This window comes from Pholcus phalangioides, unplaced genomic scaffold (assembly GCF_987345545.1).
Source record: "Pholcus phalangioides strain wild (caught in Gottingen) unplaced genomic scaffold, Ppha-v1.0 ptg000017l_1, whole genome shotgun sequence".
In the NCBI taxonomy this organism is placed as follows: domain Eukaryota; kingdom Metazoa; phylum Arthropoda; class Arachnida; order Araneae; family Pholcidae; genus Pholcus; species Pholcus phalangioides.
This window is the reverse complement of record NW_028301610.1, coordinates 60,692,791-60,712,530: the sequence shown is the minus strand read 5'-3', so window position 1 is coordinate 60,712,530 and position 19,740 is coordinate 60,692,791. Positions and strand designations below refer to the sequence as shown.

At 39.3% G+C, this 19,740-nt stretch overlaps 1 protein-coding gene across 3 annotated transcripts in view; it reads left to right on the top strand.

The window, feature by feature from the left end:
- The window catches only part of LOC149074200 (homeobox protein Meis1-like), a 264,678-nt gene that overhangs the window by 72,910 nt on the left and 172,028 nt on the right, over nt 1-19,740 (top strand). For 2 of the 3 annotated variants that reach the window (XM_089246883.1, XM_089246884.1), the window contains exon 6: nt 17,342-17,498. In XM_089246883.1, the coding sequence (XP_089103009.1) occupies nt 17,342-17,498 (157 nt within the window). The remainder of the gene's footprint in view (nt 1-17,341; nt 17,499-19,740) is intronic. The other variant, XM_089246885.1, reaches the window with a different exon arrangement.

Genomic DNA, 19,740 nt, shown 5'->3' with positions numbered 1-19,740 from the left:
CCTTTACCTCTATCCACACACACACACACGCGGTGGAGATATCTCTCTCTCTCTCTCTCCCCGGGCACCCCCTCATTTATCAAATTGGGATCGTGGGGCTGGGAAGGGCGTATGTCGGTCGAGGGGCGCCATTTCAAATGATACATGTTGACAGCACCGTCTCCAAGCGGGGGGCCCCTAGGCGAGTGGGGAAAGAATTTTCCCGGGATTTTTACTCCGGTAGAAGAGATTGGTTGTGACGCATTCCTCGATGCACATACTTTGAGGAAAATAATATGATTATGTGAATGAATGAAGGGGTGTGGGGGGCCCCATCCTGGGTACACTCTTCTGCGATGATGATGTATGGCAGCGTGCGGGGGGGGGGTGCCCATCAATTAAAATAATGTGATTTTACACGATTTTATCTACGTATAAGACAAAAGATATGTATCTCATTATGAAAATCTCTCCCATTTGGTATTTACAAGTAGGAGCTCGGGGCTCATTGGGGCCCCCACAATCGAACCATTTTACTTCCTTAAACATCTAAAGAAAAAAACCCACGCTTTCGGCTGATATCCAAACTCGAAACAGTGTTTTTTCCATGCGTTTCTTATATTGATATGAAGAGGCCCGGGAGAGGGATTAGAGGCCCCATAAAAAATGGGTAATTAGTGAATTTTATTGTTAATATGTAAGCAATATTCTGCTGAAATTTTCTATGGTAGTGTTTCATTTTTTTCCCTGTAGCTCCCGTTTAGGTTTATTTTGACGTCGTCCTCCGTCTTAAACAGCCCTTTCCCCCCACCACAAGGGTTTGGCTGACAGGGCTCCAGCTGAGGGCCCGGTAATATTTTTGGTTTTTCACATATATTCATTATTGTTAATTTTCCAAGGGGAAATCTGATCAGAGACCCACCGAAGATCCTAGCCTAAGGACCCCGCTGCAGTATATGGGACCCATGCCCCCATATATCCAGTTTTCTACCCATTTTTTTCCGGAAACATTTATGATTTTGTTTTGAATATGATTTTTTTTTTAATTTTTCATACCCGTGCCTATCCCCTAATCTCTCTGCAGCTTTTACTTTTGCTTATTTTAACCCGTGGCCTCCTGAGAATATCTCAGGGTTCTGCGGGGGGCATATTACCTTAAATTACGAACCACTCTTCTGTAAAATAATGTCAAGATCTCGCTGCGATTCGTGAAGTTTATGTTTACTAAAATTTGTTTCGAATTCCAGGGGCCCGCATTCTTGAGTGGGGCCCCTAGGCATAAATATTTTAGTCTGCCCCATGTATTCGTTTTAAAGAATATGATATACATTATCGAAAAATAAAGTATATTACGTATTTTTTGCCTCCGGGCTGGAGCCACGTCAGCCTTTCCAACTCTTTTGGGGGGGGGGGCTTTGCGAGTGGCAGCCTGGGGCCACAAGTTCGGAGAGGGCTGCAAATTCGAGGAATGAGATGTCAGTAAAATGGAAGAAGGGCGACAAAATTTCTGTCACTCACATGCGGTAAAACCGAAAATACGCCTCTTCCTAGAAAGCAGGGGACTAGGCGAGCAACCATAAGAGTGATCTACAGAGAGTTTGCAAGCACGTGAGTGATCTAAAGAGTGTGCAAAAGATGTGAGTGAGTAGAAAAGTAACCTAGACAGAGAGGGACAAGGCCTATGAGTGACTTGAAGTGTGAGCATTGGTGCGACCTAGAAAACGAGGGATCAGTTCATTGAGCAACCAGAGGAGAGACCGCAAGAGTGTTCGCACGCACGTGAGTGACCAAAATAGTGTGAAAGAACTAGCACTAGACTGTGATAGTAAGAACTAGATCGATAAGTGACCAAAAGAACGTGCATGCATTTGAATGACTAAAATAGTCACGTATAGAGTGAGGGACCAGGTCAGTGAGCGACAAAAACAGTAATCAAGAAAAATATGAAAGCATGTAAATGACCAAAAGAGTCACTTTTAGAGAGTGGCAGACCAGTGAGCGACCAAAAACATGAATGACCAGAGTGACGTAGAGAGCAAGGGACCAAGTCAGTGAACGACCAAAAGAGTGACCAAGAAATTTTGCAAGCATGTGAGTGACCAAAAGGGTGATTTAAAAAGACAAGTGGGAGGTGCTAAGCGGTCTATAGCCCAGGTGAAGAATATGAAACAAAACTGGGAAAAAAGGCGGCAAAATTTGTGTAGCCCCTGGGGAACAAAATCATAAATCCGCCTGGGGCACATCCGTGGGACCTCATCGGCCTCAAATACTTAATCCGTATTTATCCCGTATTTAAATCCGGAATTTTCCCGTTTTGAAACAAATTCCTAATTTCCCGGATTAAAAGACACAATGCAAAAATTAAACTCCATCCACAAATAAAAACCCGTAATTTTTAAAAGGGGCACCTGCCCCCCTCCGAAATATTTTTTTCGGGAGAGGGGAGGGAGCAAGTGTCATTTTTCCCGATCCAGTATATTGTATACACGTTGTATGTATTCCTTAAAAAGAATCCAGAATCCCGTGGAATTTGTTTTCATATGCGAATCAGAATCTCCCATTTAATGTCGTTCCAGTTTTTTTTCCGGAAAATTTCTTTTTTTCCAGATTTAAATTTTTTTTGAGGAGAAATGTCCCGTTTATTTCTGTATATATTTTCTTAGTCTCTCCTGATTTTATTTTCCCTCCTTGAGAAAATGGGAGAAAAATAAAACTGGAAAAAAGGGGGCAAGGAGGCATGATTGTAACAGGATTTACCTTTTCCCGCTCCCGAAATACGACAAAGGTATCCCGCAAAACGTCGCTTTCCTTAATGTAGCGGGAAAAATTCCCGGACAACTGCTCCCGAAATGAAAGCGACGAATAATTTTTTTTTATTTTAGAACATTCTAGAAAACGGGAAAAAAATGGAAATAAATAAAAAATGAACAGCAACAACAATGGAAACAGTTTATGGGATTTGTATTTTTTTCCAGGGAATTTTTTTTCGAGGGCTTGTCCGTACAGTGAAATCCTTTTTATTTATTGTCAAGTTTTTTGGGATCATTTCCTGTTATTTTGGAAATTTTCCGGGATTTTTTTGACGTGATACGTCTCTGATTTCAGGATTGTGGAATTGATATTATAAGTGTTTTATGAATGATGACCGTGGTACTGAAAATTTCCTGAAAAACATTCGTGGCCTAGAAATTACCCGGAGAATATCCCGTGTCCTATAAATTACCCGGAAAGTATCCCGCGGCCTAGAAATTTACCCGGAAAATATCCAGTGGCCTAGAAGTTCCCGGAAAATATCTGTGGTCCAGAAATTTTCCTTGAAATTTCCTGTAAAATATTCGTGGTCAAGAAATTGTCAGGATCCATGATCCAAAGACCCACACAAAGTGAAGATAACTGGGCAAGATGCGGATAGGAATTACTTCGCGGCTAGAAACTACCTGGAAAATATCCCGTAGCCTAAGAATTACCCGGAAAATGTCTGTGGTTCAGAAATTTTCCTGGAAATTACCTGTGAAATATATTCGCTGTCCAGAAATTGTCAGGAACCTGATCTAGAAATGCACATAAACAATACAGATAAATGGACGAGATGTGTAGAAATTTTCCAGAAAAAAATATCCCGTAGTGTCTATAAATTGCCCGGAAAATGTCCAATCTAGAAATTTTCAGGATTCTGTAATCTAGAAATTCCCGTAAATCTCAAAGATAACTGGGTAAGATGTGAAGACGGCCATCTAGAAATTACTCAGAAAATGTCTGTGGTTCAGAAATTTTCCTGGAAATTACCTGTGAAATATATTCGCTGTCCAGAAATTGTCAGGAACCTGATGTAGAAATTCACATAAACTACAGATAAATGGGCGAGATTTGTAGAAATTTTCCAGAAAAAAATATCCCGTGGTCTATAAATTCTCCGAAAAATGTCTAATCCAGAAATTGTCTGAAAATTCTGTCAAATATTCGTGCTCTAGAAATTTTCAGGATCCTGTGATCTTAGAAATTCACACAATGTAAAGATAATTGCGTAAGATATGGAGATGTCCTTGGTTCTAGAAATTTTCCTGGAAATCATTTGTAAAATATATTCGCGGTCCAGAAAAATTCTCAGGATTCATGATTTATAAATTCCCAAGAAGGACAGACAACTGGGCAAGATACAGACATAAATTATCTGGAGGCTTTTTTTCTGGAAATTACCTGGAATTTTCCCAAAAAATATCTGTGGTTCAGAAATCGTCCGGAAAGTCCTTGTCAACTATTCGTGCTCCAGAAATTGTCAATGCCTATGATCTACAAATTCGCAGTGATCACAAATTCAAAAGTGATCTGAAACGTGCCACAGGCTTTGAGTGATCTGTAACCTAGGTTGGGTCACTTGAGTGATCTGTAACCTAGGTTGGGTCACTTCAGTGATCTGTAACCTAGGTTGGGTCACTTGAGTGATCTATAAATGTGTCGCGAGTTACTGAAGTGATCTGTGAATGCTCCGTGGGATACCAAAGTGATTTGAAATACCAAGTGCGCCGCTTGAGTGATCGGAAAGTGTCGTGGGATACTAAAGTTATCTGAAACATACCACGGGCCACTTGAATGATCTGTAACTATCCCGTGGGTCACTTAAGTGATGTATGAATATGTCGCGGTTTACTCAGTGATCTGCGGATGTGTCGTGGGATACTGAAGTGATCTGAAATGTACCGCAGGCTGCTAAAGTGATCAATAACTGTTGTGGATCACTTAAGCGATCTATAAATGTGTTAGGGTTACTTAAGTGATCTGAATTTGTGCTGCGGATCGCTTAAGTGATCCGTTAATATGTCGCGGTTTACTCAAGTGATCTGTAAATATGCCGTGGGCTACTCAAGTGATCTGGAAATATACCGCTTGGTTAATTTTTACAAAATTAAATTTGAGGTCGCAGGCCATATCAAATGACTCCGATGCCACATTTGGCCCACGGGTTATGGGTTGAGCATGTATCGCTAGGGCGGAGGGTGTTCAATCCCTTTCTCGAGTCGCGAGCACTGCCTATCATCAAACGAAGAGCACCCTTTACGGCAACTTTGGCATATTAATGCTTGAAATATGCGTAGTTGTAATTCTTGAATGAATTTTTTTACAGGTGTTTTTAATTGAATCGTTGATCAAGTGCTGGCGAGCATGAAATCGGACACAAGCATTGAGTATTCTAGGTGCTCGCGAGCAACAGGTTCAAGAGGCCCGCGCTAGGGGCTCGTATATCGGAAAAGTTATTTTATGACCACCAGAGAGAGAGAGAGTGACGTATTAACGTGGGGCTTAGCGGGCTATTGCCCGAGGGCACCAAGTTCGGAAAGGCGGCAATTTTGAGGATTGAATTACCAAGAAAATTATGATGGAAGAAGCGTTACAAAATTTTCAGACTACCATAAATCCTTCTCTGCCCAGACAGTGAGTGACCTAGAGAGTTTGCAGGCATTATGAGTGAACAAAAGAGCGTGCAAGCACGTGAATAATCAAAAGAGTGACCTAGAGCGTGTGGAAGCATGTGAATGACCAAAAAGTAACCTAGGGAGCGAAAGACCAGTTCAGTGAGAGACTGAAAGAGTGACATAGAGAATGTGGATGACCAAAAGAATGTCCTAGATCCAGTGCCGTCTTAACGCATGGGCCCACCCGGGCCCGGTCCGGGGGCCTAAAGAGTAGAGGTGGTTCACGAAAATGAGATCTAGTTAAAATTTTCTAGAATTTACCAGGTAGGGCCTCAGAAAAACCACTTGGCCCGGTGTCCATTATGCTCTTAAGACGGCCCTGCCTAGAGCATGTGGATGACCAAAAGAGTGACCTAGAGCACGTGAATGATCAAAAGAGTGATCTTAAGGCGTGCGCAAACATCTGAATGGCCGAAAGAGTGACCTTAAGGCGTGCGCAAACATCTGAATGACCGAAAGAGCATGAGAATTACCAAAAAGAGTGACCTAGTGAGGCATCTGAATGACCAAAAGAGCATGACCTAGTGAGGCATCTGAATGACCAAAAGAGCATGACCTAGTGAGGCATCTGAATGACCAAAAGAGCATGACCTAGTGAGGCATCTGAATGACCAAAAGAGCATGACCTAGTGAGGCATCTGAATGACCAAAAGAGCATGACCTAGTGAGGCATCTGAATGACCAAAAGAGCATGACCTAGTGAGGCATCTGAATGACCAAAAGAGCATGACCTAGTGAGGCATCTGAATGACCAAAAGAGCATGAGAATTACCATGAAAAAGAGTGACCTAGAACGCTTGTAAACATGTGATTGATCAAAAGAATGGCCTCGAGCAGCGGTTCTCAACCGGTGCTCCGCGGAGCCATTGGGGCTCCTTGTGCACCCTCCAGGGACTCCGCGGCCGCTCGAGGAAAATTAAAAAAAAAAATAACTATAAATATTTTTAAATAGTAAAAATACATCAGTAACTTTGATGAATAATCAAAAAATTGGCCTACGGGGCTCCGCCATGGAATTCTTTTACTAAAAAGGGCTCCGCGAGTCAAAAAAAGGTTGAGAACAGCTGGCCTAGAGTGAGCGTGTGAATGTGAGAGTCACCTACAGAGCAAGGGACCATGTGAGTAGCCTCAGTCAGCGGCCAAAATGAGTGACAGAGCGAGTACGCGAGCATGCCATTGACCAAAAACATCGACGTATATACTCGGGCGTATTTACAGGGGGGCAAGCGGGTGCAATTTCGACGAGTGAGCGGTCAAAAAATGGAGAAGAGGGCGGCGGAATTCGTGTAGAGCCCACACGCGACCAAACCATCAATACGCCTCTGATGACCACCCTGTATATACGGTATATCGCCCCCAGCCCCCATTCATCACAATTTAATACAAAAAAAAAATTGAAAGCATCTCCCATTTTTCCAGGAGGGAAACATTATATTAAAATAGGATTGTGCGTCTATTTTCCGAGTATTATTTGATGTACCATTTGACTCGGTGAAAAATGTACTTTCGAGAGAGAGAAGAAGGGCGGCAACATATATATAACGGGTGAAAAAAAAAGATATATACGGTATAAAATATATCAGATTGCGAGAATGAAGTTTAAGTCCATTATGGAATGCCAGCAAATTGATGATTCCTAGTCTGTCCTAATACAAGTTTTCACTGCGTGGGCTCTAGCCAAATTGGATTCGAAAAGTTCCCGGAATCTGTGTCGCTCCTTTTTCCATGTTTTTTCTCCTGACGCGAAGGCTCTATCCCGAATTTTTTTTTTTCTTTTTCCTCTTTTTAAAATTGCGTTTTTGCTTTCGGGGATTCGTAACGTTATTGTTTACTGTTACGTTATAGAGAAATTTTCTGGAGAAATCCCTCGAAAAAGGAATCATTGTCGCGTGTACTTATTTACTTTTTTCCTCTTCATTGGTTATTTATATATATATATATATATATATATTTCCCCCCCCCCCGTCCCGAGAAAATAGGATTTTTCTGGAAATTCGGATTTTTTTTTTTTTTCAGAAATTTTATAGCAGTGTTTTCACTTTAAGTCACGAGAAATTTCGTTTTTCTTATGTGTTTTAGGATCGGAATTGTTTCGTATTTTCGAATGGTGTAATTTTGATTCAAAAATTTATTAATTGATTGTGAAATGTCGTTTTCGTGTATTTGGTTCCTTGACGATATCGATTAATCAGAAAAATCGTTTGTCTATAAATCTTCTAGAAATTAATTGGAAACTATCCATGGTGTAGAAATCGTTAAGAAATTTTATCGAAGTCGTTTAGAAATCATTTGTAGTCTTGATTCTTGATATCATTTGGAAAATATCCATAATATAGAGAAGTTGATTGGAAAAATCTTTTGTGTAGAAAATCATTTCTAAATTATCTAGAAATCGTTTCAAATGTGTCTAGAAATCGTTTAGAATTTGTCCACGAATGGTTTAGAAATTGTCTAGAAATCTTTTAGAAATTGTCTAGAAATCTTTTAGAAATTATCTAGAAATCTTTCGGACATTGTTTAGAAATTTCTTTGGAAAATCCATTATCTGCTGAAATTATTGGGAGAAAATGTTTATCTATAAATCTTCTAGGAATTAGCTGGAAACATTCCATGGTCTAGAAATCGTTAAAAAATTGCGTAGAAGTCGTTTAAAAATTGTCTGAAGGTCGCTTAGAAATCATCTATAGGTCGTTTAGAAATCGGCTAGAAGTCGGTTAGAAATCGTTTATGTGAAAATGTCCATGATCTAGAGCAGTGTTTCTCAACCTTCCTGAACCCAAGGACCAGTAAAATTTCTGAAACAGTTTTCAGGATCACTTGTGTCCCGTATTACAGGACATTCCTGTAATTTTGGTGGTTCCAATTTTTTTCAATACATTTGTCCCGTTTTTTTCAACGATGCTTTTATTTAAATTTGCAGCCTTTAGTAAAGTCGTGAATGCACAGCATTTTCATAATGCACTAAATAAATTAGAGTAATTTGACCATGCTAATTATGGCTAAAAATGTAGACAGGTTCAACGTTTTTTTCGCAGTTTTTGAGCAATTTTAATAAAAATTAGTGATTGTGCCTACTTTCGGCAACATTTTTTATGGCAATTGGTTATGTTTCCCGTATTTTACCCTGTTTAAGATCCTAATTCACCGTATTTATCTAAATGAAATATGGTCATCTGATTGCTTGAATATTTTTTCATGAAATACATAATGTTTACTGTGATTTATACAGCACTTTATCCCCCCCCCCCAAGAGATTTTTCCAAAGTAAAATAAAATTTTAATAATGAAATTGTATTTAAAGCAATAAATAGCATTTTTTGATATCTCGTATTTACTATCACAATTTTCCGCATTTTCCCGGATGATGTATAGTGAATCTAAGTAAGACCCAGAAGAGAAAGGGCAACACCTTTCTAATTGGAAGTTAGAGGACGGGGGAGGACCAGAAAGACCAGACGCGCCTCCACGTTAATATTCGTGAGAACCTCTAACGTATTGGAGACGCGCCGGAGACCGTTTATTGAGAAAAAGAAAATTTGACTGCAAGAGCCATACATAATGGACACAACCGTGGAAGACAAGACGGGGGAGGACCGCATAAAAATTCATATTTTATTTTGTGACACGCCGTATTTTCACTGTAAAAACTAGCACCTGATAATTTCTTAATGCATTTAGAGCATTTTTTCTAAACTGGAACCATACCTCCACGACGAACGGTTGATGAGATGAAGGCCGAATCAGGCCTTGCAGGACAGACAACCCCGTATAACGGCCCGTGAAGTCTTCGCCTGTTAAACGCGGCAAGGAGAATTATGGAATCACCCTGTATAAGGGTGCGTGAAGTTATAGGACAGGGAGGACCATATAAAAATTTAGATTTTTATTTTGTTACTGTAATATCACTCTTAAAACTGCTATAGAGTAATTTTTGAACGCCTTTTGAACATTTTTTAAATTGGAATCATACCCCTACCGACGGACGCATTGGCACTTACAGGACACCCTGTATATATATATACTTATTTATTTATTTCCACCTGTCGTGTTTGAAGACATATTGGAATTTTTTTTTCTTGGGGAAAAGAATTGCGTGAATGAATTGGCGTTGTTGGTAAAAGAGATTTCGGTTCAGTGCTGATGACACGTCAAGAAAACTTGTCGGAAGTTTCGGTTTGTTGAGCTAAGAAAAAAAGAGGGGGGGGCGGCTTATACATAGATAGAAAAATAAAATGTTCATCCGGGGGATTTCCATGTCTTGAATGTTGACAGCAAACATCGAGGAAATTCTTCTCACTCGTTTCTTGCAACAAATTAAATTGCGCCACTGGGGGAGAAGAACTTGGCAGAGTTAGTGGTGGCAACACACGTTGTAGGTGCGACGCGTCACTCAAAATCCCGGACATATAAAAAAAAAAAGTCCCGTTTTTTTTGTGTCGAGGAAAATCTAATAATCCTTTAGGGAACTTTTTTTGGTTAAGAAAATGCCTATTTTTTTTTTTTACGATTTTTACGGATAAGAATTATTTCTTTTAGGCAGAAAGAGCCGGGGGCCCGGGGCGAAAATAAGAGCCAGGCCCAGAAGCGTGTTAATAACTTTGTGTGGCCCCTTAGTCCTGATTTTATTTAAACTCGGGGGAGGGGAATCGAAATCAAAAAATTCATGCATTATTACAGAAAAAGAAAAAAAATGTAGACACGATTAAATGCAAATTAACGAAACGAAAATTTCGAATTCATGAAAGTTCAGATTTCCAGAATTTATGAAAGAAATAATTCCAGAATTGATTCAAATTTGGAAATGTGAAATTAATTGAGATTTAGAATTGCAAAATTTATTGAAATTTAACGTTACAAAATTGATGGAAATTCAGAAGTTATGAAAGAAATACTACTAGAATTGTGAATGCTCAAATTTTATGAAAGAAATAATTCCAAAAATTTGGAATTTCGTAATTGGCAGAAATTCAGTATCGATGATAGAAATAATTCCAGAATTGTGAAAGTTTACAATTCCAAAATTGATGGAAATAGAATTCCAAAATTGATGGAAATAGAATTCCAAAATTGATAAAAATTCAGAAGTTATGAAAGAAATATATACTACTAGAATTTTGAAATGTATGAAAGAAATAATTCCAGAATTTTGTTGTGAAAGTTCTAGAATTGGTAGAAATTCAAAATTGATGATAGAAATAATTCCGGATTTGATGTAAGCTCTGAACTTATGAAATAATTCCAGAATACGAAATTTGAAGCTTATACACCTTGTTTGCTACAAAAAAAGGAAAAAAAAAAATCCAATACATATTTTTCACCTCTACTACCGTAAGCGCGCGGAGGGCCTCAATGAAACTCGGGGCCATTGGCGTACGCAAAGGGGGTTTTGGAGTTCTAACCCCCCCCCCCCCCATCCTGAGCCAAGATTGTTATTTTGCAGGAAAAACGTAAACCCCCTCAGAATGGAAAAATATCTGAAACTCCCTCGGGAAAATTCTGCGTACGCCTATGCTCGGGGCCCCTCTCGCACACCCCCTAAGAGCAGCTCTGATTTTAGGTACGGATGATTTATTGTCATTGAATTGGTCAATCTGGCATTTTACATTTTTCTCGAGTCTTTCCCGTAAAAAAAAAAATGCCAAAATTTTTATTTTACTTTTTCCATTGATCTTGTCACGTGTCACATCGAATCTCTCTTGATATAAACTGCAATTGACATCGCCGATCCCGTTTTTTTTTTTTTTTGCTCCGTCCCGGAAAGTAATTCTATCCTTTTTTTTTTATTTTCGAACAAACGCATATATTTCTCCGGTTTTTTCTATGTTTTTAGATGGAAACATTTTTCTCGTGTGCACTTTAGCGAAATCACCATTGACAGGATGCATTTCCCGTTTTTTCTCCTACCGATTTGTCATCCCTCATAACAAATGGTTATCCCTCATAGAATCGATTCGCATTCTTTGAATTCTTAGGGGGGGGGGGTCTTTTTATTTTGGGGGGGGGATTTTCGTTAAAAACGCCCTCTGGTGAGAGAAGTTTATGCGTATAAATGCATTAAGATTATGTAATAGAAATTTCAGAGAATAATTTTTAAAGAAATAGTTTTGGAAATGACCGATAGGCACTTAGTGGTGTGACACAGGTTCAGGCACTTACGGTATATATAACAATAATTTTATTTCTTTCATACTTATGAATTTCCACCTATTCTGGAACTGTTTTAATAAATTTTTAATTTTTTTTCCATCTTTTTTTGAATTCTGAATTTTCATCAATTCTGGAATTGTAGTTTTAATATTTTTTAGAATTTTCATCTTGTTTAGAATTTTGAATTTTCATCTTTTTTGGAATTTTGAATTTTCATCTTTTGTGGAATTCTGAATTTTTATCAGTTCTAAAATTGTTGCTTTAATAAATTTTTGAATTTTCATCTTTTTTGGAATTCTAAATTGTCATCTTTAGTGGAATTCTGAATTTTCATCTGTTTTTGAATTCTGAATTTTCATCAATTCTGGAATTGTAGTTTTAATATTTTTTAGAATTTTCATCTTGTTTGGAATTTTGAATTTTCATCTTTTGTGGAATTCTGAATTTTCATCTTTTGTGGAATTCTGAATTTTCATCTTTTGTGGAATTCTAGAATTTTTTTCCCACGTTAATTCTGAAATTATGTTTTTCGTTGGTTTTAAATTTTCTTCATCCCGGAATTACATATTTATCTCATTAATTATGAATTTTCATTTGTGCTGGAATTGTTTCTTTTAATTATTTTCAATTAATAAATTCTAAAATTTCCATTAGTTTCTGGAATTGTTTCCCTCATTACTTTAAAATTACTCTCAGTGCTGAACTTTCATCATTTTTTGTGTTAATCTACATTTTACTTGTTTTTAAAACTTTTTAAATAAATATTTCTCAGCATTCCTGTTTTTGCTGAAATAATGGATGCCGATTCCCCTCCCCTGTAAAATATATATAATCGTGGCAAAGGAGCTCCTAAAAATTTTCGGTGACTCCAAATCGTTGAGACGCACTTGGCCCCGCGTCTGGTAAAGATGGCCCTGTCTTGACATATCCCCAGATGATCAAAAAGATATTTCACAGATAGATATTATATCGGACACAGATCACTACAAATCATGTGACTTTCGGAACAGTTTCAGATCACTTAAGTGTCGTGTGACATATTTACAACCTCCTGCGGCACATTTCCAGACCAGTTAAGTGACCGATGTCACAGTAGTTTCAGATCACTCAAGTGATTCAAGTAACATTTTAGATCACTGAACTGAGAGATCCGCGGCCCAGCTCCAGAGCACTTGCGTGACCCACGGCACGTTCACAGGTCGCTTAAGTAATCTGCGACATGGCTTCAGATCACTCAAAAACGACCCATGGTACATTCACGTGTCTTTTAAGTGATCCTTGGCACAGGTCCAGGGCACTTGAGCGACCAAGACGCATTCACAGGTCACTTAAGTGACCCGCGACACGCTTCCAAGATCATTCAAACGACCTACGGCACATTCACTGGTCTTCTAAGTGATCCACGGCGTAGTTCAAGATCACTCAAGCAGTTCGCAGCACATTTACAGGTCACTGAAGTGACTCTGGACACATTCCCACATCACTTAATGTGAAGTAGCCCTCATTCTCCTAAAGTTTGAACACCCTTCAGTAACGCCCGGTAAAAAAAATGTTCATTTTCTGAAGGTTATAATAAGAAACGTCAATTAATTAATGATAGCTTATTAGTATTATTCATTGCAATGTAATAACACATGTTAAGAGTAAGAGGACATCTCGGTTGGAGGGAACAGCGGGGGGCCCCTCGAGTCCCAGGAAGAGAGAGAGGAAAATAAAAGGGGCAAAAGGGAACGGAGATGTGCCTTAATCAGAACCGATGGAGGAAACGGTTATTGGAATAAATGGCCGAAATTTGTCATTTCCTTTCCCGTCATTATTGAGGGCCATTATTGCAATTTATCTCCCTTTTTTTTCTGGGGGCGCAGGAGAAGAGACATTATTACACCGATTTGCTCCCCTGCCCCCATTAATATTCTCCCTTCCTTACCCGATATGTTGAAAGGTTTTATCCGATGGGTTGGGGGGGGGGCCCTCTTATGTAAGAGTCATCTCAATATTTATGGAAGGAAGTGCTCTCTGTTGTATTCAGCTTGAGGATATATACTGCATCTTGTCTTTCTATGTTGATTATTCCTCGTTAACCAGTGTTTCTTAACCCGTTTTTGCCCGTGGCCCCTTTTGAACCTTTTTTTTTTCTCGTATAATGGGAACCATATTTTAAATGGTTCCGGAAGAAATTATTCAGTTTTTAAACAGTTCTGGGGGGGAAGAAATTATTTAGCTTTTAAATGATCCCCAAAGAAACTATTCAGCTTTTAAATTGTTCCCAAAGAAATTGTTTTGCTTTTAAACGGTTCTGGAAGAAATTATTAAACGGTTCTGGAAGAAATTATTAAACGGTTCTGGAAGAAATTATTAAACGGTTCTCGAAGAAATTATTACACGGTTGTCGAAGAAATTATTCAGCTTTTAAATGATCCTCAAAAAAACTATTCAGCTTTTAAATGATCCTCAAAAAAACTATTCAGCTTTTAAATTGTTCCCAAAGAAATTGTTTTGCTTTTAAACGGTTCTCGAAGAAATTATTCAGCTTTTAAATTGTTTCTAAAGAAATTGTTTTGCTTTTAAACGGTTCTGGAAGAAATTATTCAGCTTTTAAATGATCCTCAAAGAAACTATTCAGCTTTTAAATTGTTCCCAAAGAAATTGTTTTGCTTTTAAACGGTTCTGGAAGAAATTATTCAGCTTTTAAACGGTTCTGGAAGAAATTATTTTTAGACGGTCCCCGAGAGAAAAAATTACTCTATTTTACAACGATATTTTTTCATGTCTCGTTTGGAAATGCCTATACTCCGATGTTAAACTGCTGCCTCTCGATATAGCGATATTCCCTCTACAACGATATCTTTCCTTGCTCCACAGAGTATCGTCATATCGCGGTTTCACTGTATCATATCGTATTCAGCCTAATCGTTTCGGCTGTCTTACCTTTTTGTGCACCATATGGGTTCTGACCAAACATAATAATAATGATAATAAAAAGAAAGCCGTAAATCAAAGCTTGTGAACTAGTGATAGGCCACCATTTTTATGGCCCGAGTTTTAATGCGCCTCGTGCAAACACTGGGATTTTGCCGGTTGTGGTGTGTCTCTTTATGTAAACTTTGTACATGTGTGCACATTTTAGGTGTTGGGGAGGAGTAAATGCTCGTAAAAAAGGCTCGTGACGAAATGTAGTAGCCTGTTTATGGCCCTGTTTATGAAGCCTAATCACCCGAAATTTATAGGTTTGTCTTTACCGTATTTTTCCGTTGAGAGAAAAACATGGGAATACACCTTGCAATCATAATCCAATATTGGCTATTATAACTTAGAACATACATTCTCAACCCATGGCTCGCGGGCCAAATGTGGGCCTCGACCTTAATTCATTTCATTTTGTAAAAAAATGAACTAAGCAGAACATAAACCAGATTCCTTAAGTGACCCGCGTCACATTTGCAGATTGATTAAGTGATCTGGGGCACTGTTTTAGATCAGTTAAGTGACCCACTGCACGTTTACAGACCATTTAAGTGACTCGCGGTGTATTTACGGATCAATTAAGTGACCCGGGATACTGTTCTAGATCACTTAAGTGGTCCGTGATTCGTTTCCGAATTAATGAAGTAGCCCGCGACACTTTTTCAAACCAATGAAGTGGCCCGCACTCTCCTGTAGGTTGAGCACCCTTGCCTTAGCACATGCATGCTCAATCCATGGCCCGCGGGGGCTAAAATGTTGCCTTCAGGGGGTTATCTGTTGTGGTCCGTGACCTGAAATCTAATTTTGTAAGAATGAACTGAGCGACACATTACCAGATCACGTAAGTGATCCGTGAGGTTGTTCCACATCGCTCAAGTTGCCCGCGGCACATTCCCAGTTAATTCGAGTGATCTGGGACAACGTTCCAGATCGCTTAAGCAGCCCGTCACACGTTTTCGAATCAATGAAGTGGCTCGCGCTGCTCAAAAGGTTGAGCACCCTTGCCTTAGGAGCAATTCCCGATTGTGCTGGGAAAAAAAACAAATCGGTATTCGTGGGGGTGCAACATGATCGCTCTCATCTTTGACTTTAGCTTGGATTTAAGGTACTTTTGGGAGATACCGCGGCAACGCCTTTTTTTCCATGTCCTCTTGAGACTTCCCCCTCTCGGTACCATCATCCATCTGCTTGCTTGATATCTATCTCCATGGTACAGGGATTTCTCTCTCTGCAACGGCCATTTCTCTTTCTTATACGATAGCCTCGTCTCTTTTATTTGATTTCTTTTTGCGCCCTAAAAATACTGAAAATTCCCAGAAATAGCATTCGATTGGTGAAATTATATGCAAGTGTCTTTGTAATTAAACTGACAATACTTACTTATATATCTGTAGCTCGATCTTAATTAATAACGGGAATGGCGTAAACCTTGGTAGGTGCCGGAGCCGCCCTTAGAGGTGCTCCGGCGGAGCTTCAACGGATTTCAATCTGGAATTTTCATAATTTCTGGAATTACTTCTTTCATCAATTCTGGAAATATTTATTTCACAAATTCTGTAATTTCATTGATTTTATATTTTTTTTCTCTCATTAATTCCGCTTTTCCCCATCGATTTCAGAATTTTTTCTCTTATTAATTCTGCATTTTCATCGATTTTATCATTTTCTCTCTCATTAATTCTAATTTTACATCGATTTTAGAATTTCTTCTCTCATTAATTTGGCTTTTTCATCGATATCAGATTTTTTTCCCCATTAATTCTGCGTTTTCATCAAAATTCTGAGTTTCTCTCTCGTTAATTCCGCGATTTTTTCTTTAACTAATCCTGAATTTACATTGGTGTGGATGCTAGAATTATTTCTAATTTTTAATTCATCAATTTTAAACTATCATTAGTTCGCAGATCATTACGCCCTAAATTTCATTGGTTTTGAAATAATTTCTTTCATCAATTTAAAATTTTCTTTTGTTCTGAATTTTCATTAATTTTTGCGTTAATTTACATTTAATTGTGCTTATTTATTTTTTTAAGTGGATGTTTTTCGGCATTCCCGAATATTCTGTGATAAAACACGAATCTATGGGTGTCGGCCTCCCACCCCCCAACAAAATATATGTAATCGGGGCTAAGGAGCACCCAAAAAAATTTTCGCAGTGAAAAAATGAACAAAAATTAATGTAAGAAATTATTTCAGCACCGATACAAATTCAGAATTTCGGAGAGAAATTGAATGAATTAGGAACAAATTGATGAAGATTCAGAATTCCAACAATGATGAAAACTCAAAATCCAAAAATGATGAAAATTCCGAATTTTTTTTCCATTCTCTCCAGAAACAATTCTAGAATTGGTGGAAATTGAAAAATTATGATAAAAGTAAAATTCCAGAATTATTTCTTCCCAAATTAAAATGTAGAAAATTTAATGCAGAACTGTTTTTTCTACATGAAAATTCAGAATTTATAAAAAAAAATTATCGTTGCCGTAAGTGTGGGGGGGGGGGCTAAAACGCGGTGTCCGGTGCGACCACACCTGTATCACACCCCTAAGAGCGGCTCTGAGTCCCCCTACCAAAAGTTTGATGTCAATCCAGTGGTTAGATCGTGCTACAGATGGCTCTGAGTGCTATCGGTTTAATCACAAACACCCTGTATTGAAAATTTCCAAAAATACGTAGAATTTGATTTTTATTTTATTGTTGAAATTATATTATGCAATTTTTGTAAATTGAAAATGCTGTGTGTTGTTAAGAGGACCCTCTGAGTAATTGAATATCAGTCTTTCGTTCCTTACCAGAGGCCCCCGTCGCAGTCCCTGAATTCGTACAGCACAGGAGGAGAGGATGCAAGGTCGCCCGCTGATTCGACAGGGACACCGGGACCTATATCCCAACAACCGAGTTCGCAGATGAGCACCGACAACAACAGTGAAGCCGGTGAGTAACGATTAATTAATTAATTCGTTAATTAGTTCGTATTTTCATGTTGTAACTTCTGTAAAATAAGTCAGCCGAGTTTTAAGAATCAATGACTTTAGGCCGAAGCACAACTACACCAGTGTTTCCCAACGTGGTGCCATATGGCCCCCTTGCGGTCCTGAAATGTTCTGGGGGGGGGGGGCAACGGATGAAAATCAGATGAAAGGGGAGCCGCGACAAGTGGTGAGGGGGGCCACAGAGAATTGTAAAGAAATAAAACTTCCAAGTGAAATATAATGGCCAAAATGTGACTACTTCCAGACTCTAGCAGAGCTGTCCATAGTACCAGGGCAATCTTAACCGATGTGTCCAGGGCTACAACTAGGGGTATCAGACGCGTCTGGTGCCCAGGGGACTAGATGGAGCACCAATTGCACCCTTTAACCTCTCCTTTAACATTACAAGGGGGTGCCAAAATGGAAGTTTGCAGACCGGCAGACCAAACGTCTAGTTGCGGCCCTGCATGTGTCCATATCCCGGGGGCTTAATGTCCATAGGGCCATGATGAGATCTGGCGCTATGATTTTCGAGTGTAAGAGAGTGAACATAGTGCGTCCGTATTTCCGATTCTGGAAACCCGCGTCGTCTCCGATTGGTTAAAAACCCGAATTTCAAACTAAAAAAAGTTGAAATTCGGGTTTTTAACCAATCTGAGACGACGTGGTTTACAGAATCGGAAATACGGACGCACTAGGTTCACACCATAAGCACGCAAATATGTAAGCTGTTACTACCAGCTAAGTATGGGGCTCCATAACATCACTCTATCTGGGGACCATGATGTTGAGACTGCTATGCATAAAACCCTCGCATGAAGGAAGCTCACTGAACTCGAGCCCAGGTAGGCACGGATCCAGCGTGAGGACCTATCGGGTCGGGAGGATTGATTTATTGCGTAGGTTCGTTGGATTAGACCATAGTTTCCCAGCCTTTTTATCCCATCGCCCCTTTCTTCAGAAATTTATTTCTCCCATCGCCCCTTTCTTCAGAAATTTATTTCTCCCATCGCTCCCCCAACGCAATCTAACCCATAGGATCCCATGTTATACCCGTAGCTTCTACCGCCCCCCTGGAACATTCTATCGCCCCCAGGGGCATTAACGCCCACGTTGGGTCAGAACACTGGATTATATAGACCTATTTTTCCCATATAATTCAACTATTGAGTGGATTTGGGAGGTTTTCCCCCTAGACATGCGTAAGAAACGTGTGCACCCTTGAAAATGCTTAGGGTGATTCCTCAAATTTAGACGTGCGTACGAAGCTCTGTGACACGTTTCAAACCCACGAAATGGCTTGCACTCTCCAAGGTATGTTGGGCATCCCTTGACGTATATGTTACCGTCAGTGACTTATTTCATCAACCACCACGGATCGACGATGGCTCATTCAATCATCGGTCAAGAAGATATTGGAAAATAACAACGGCTATTTCCGCAGGTTGTTGTAGCTGTAATGCGTGTCTCTTTGTCCAAAGTTGTATTACAACAACTTGTGTTCTGTTCCTTTGGATCTTATTTCACCGCCGTCCATTTTTCTTATTATCCAACGTTTCGCCATTTCATTTTGGAAGAAGGGAGAGTTGAGAGACTGGCTGCTGTTGCAGAATGTAGTGGCAGCCCTCGGTGGCTTTCGCGGCAATACATCATCGCGGCCGAGACACTTTCATCTGCAGGTCTTTTCATTTACTTTTGTTTGTTATTTCTTCTGGGAGAAGAGAAAATGGTGGTCCCTTCGTTAAGGAAGGCTTTCTTTTTTGCTCCTTTTGTGTTTTTACTTTTTGATTCCCAGTCTGGTGGTAATTAATCTTGAGGCGGTTCTTTTTTGCTTTTTTCTTTAGCTATTGCCCTTTGGAAGATATTGCTGAAGTGTGTGTGTGTGTGCACTTACTCTTGGTCAAGTACTGTTACCTCAGGGTTGCCTCGTTTCCCCTTTTGAAAGTTGGAAAAATTGTTTTTCCATTTTTTTTTTTTTTTTTGAAGGTATAGGCAGGGCCAGATTAAGCATTAAGGTAGAGGTCTTTAACCTTTTTCTAGTCGTGAGCACTGCCTTGACCCATCATCAAAAGAAGAGCACCTTTTCGGCAAGTTTGGCATACTGAATGCAAGGATGATTTTAATCCTTGAATGCAATATTTACGAATTGTGTGTTTAATCGGGATGGTGATCAAGTGCTCGCGAGCATGGAATCGGACGCGGGT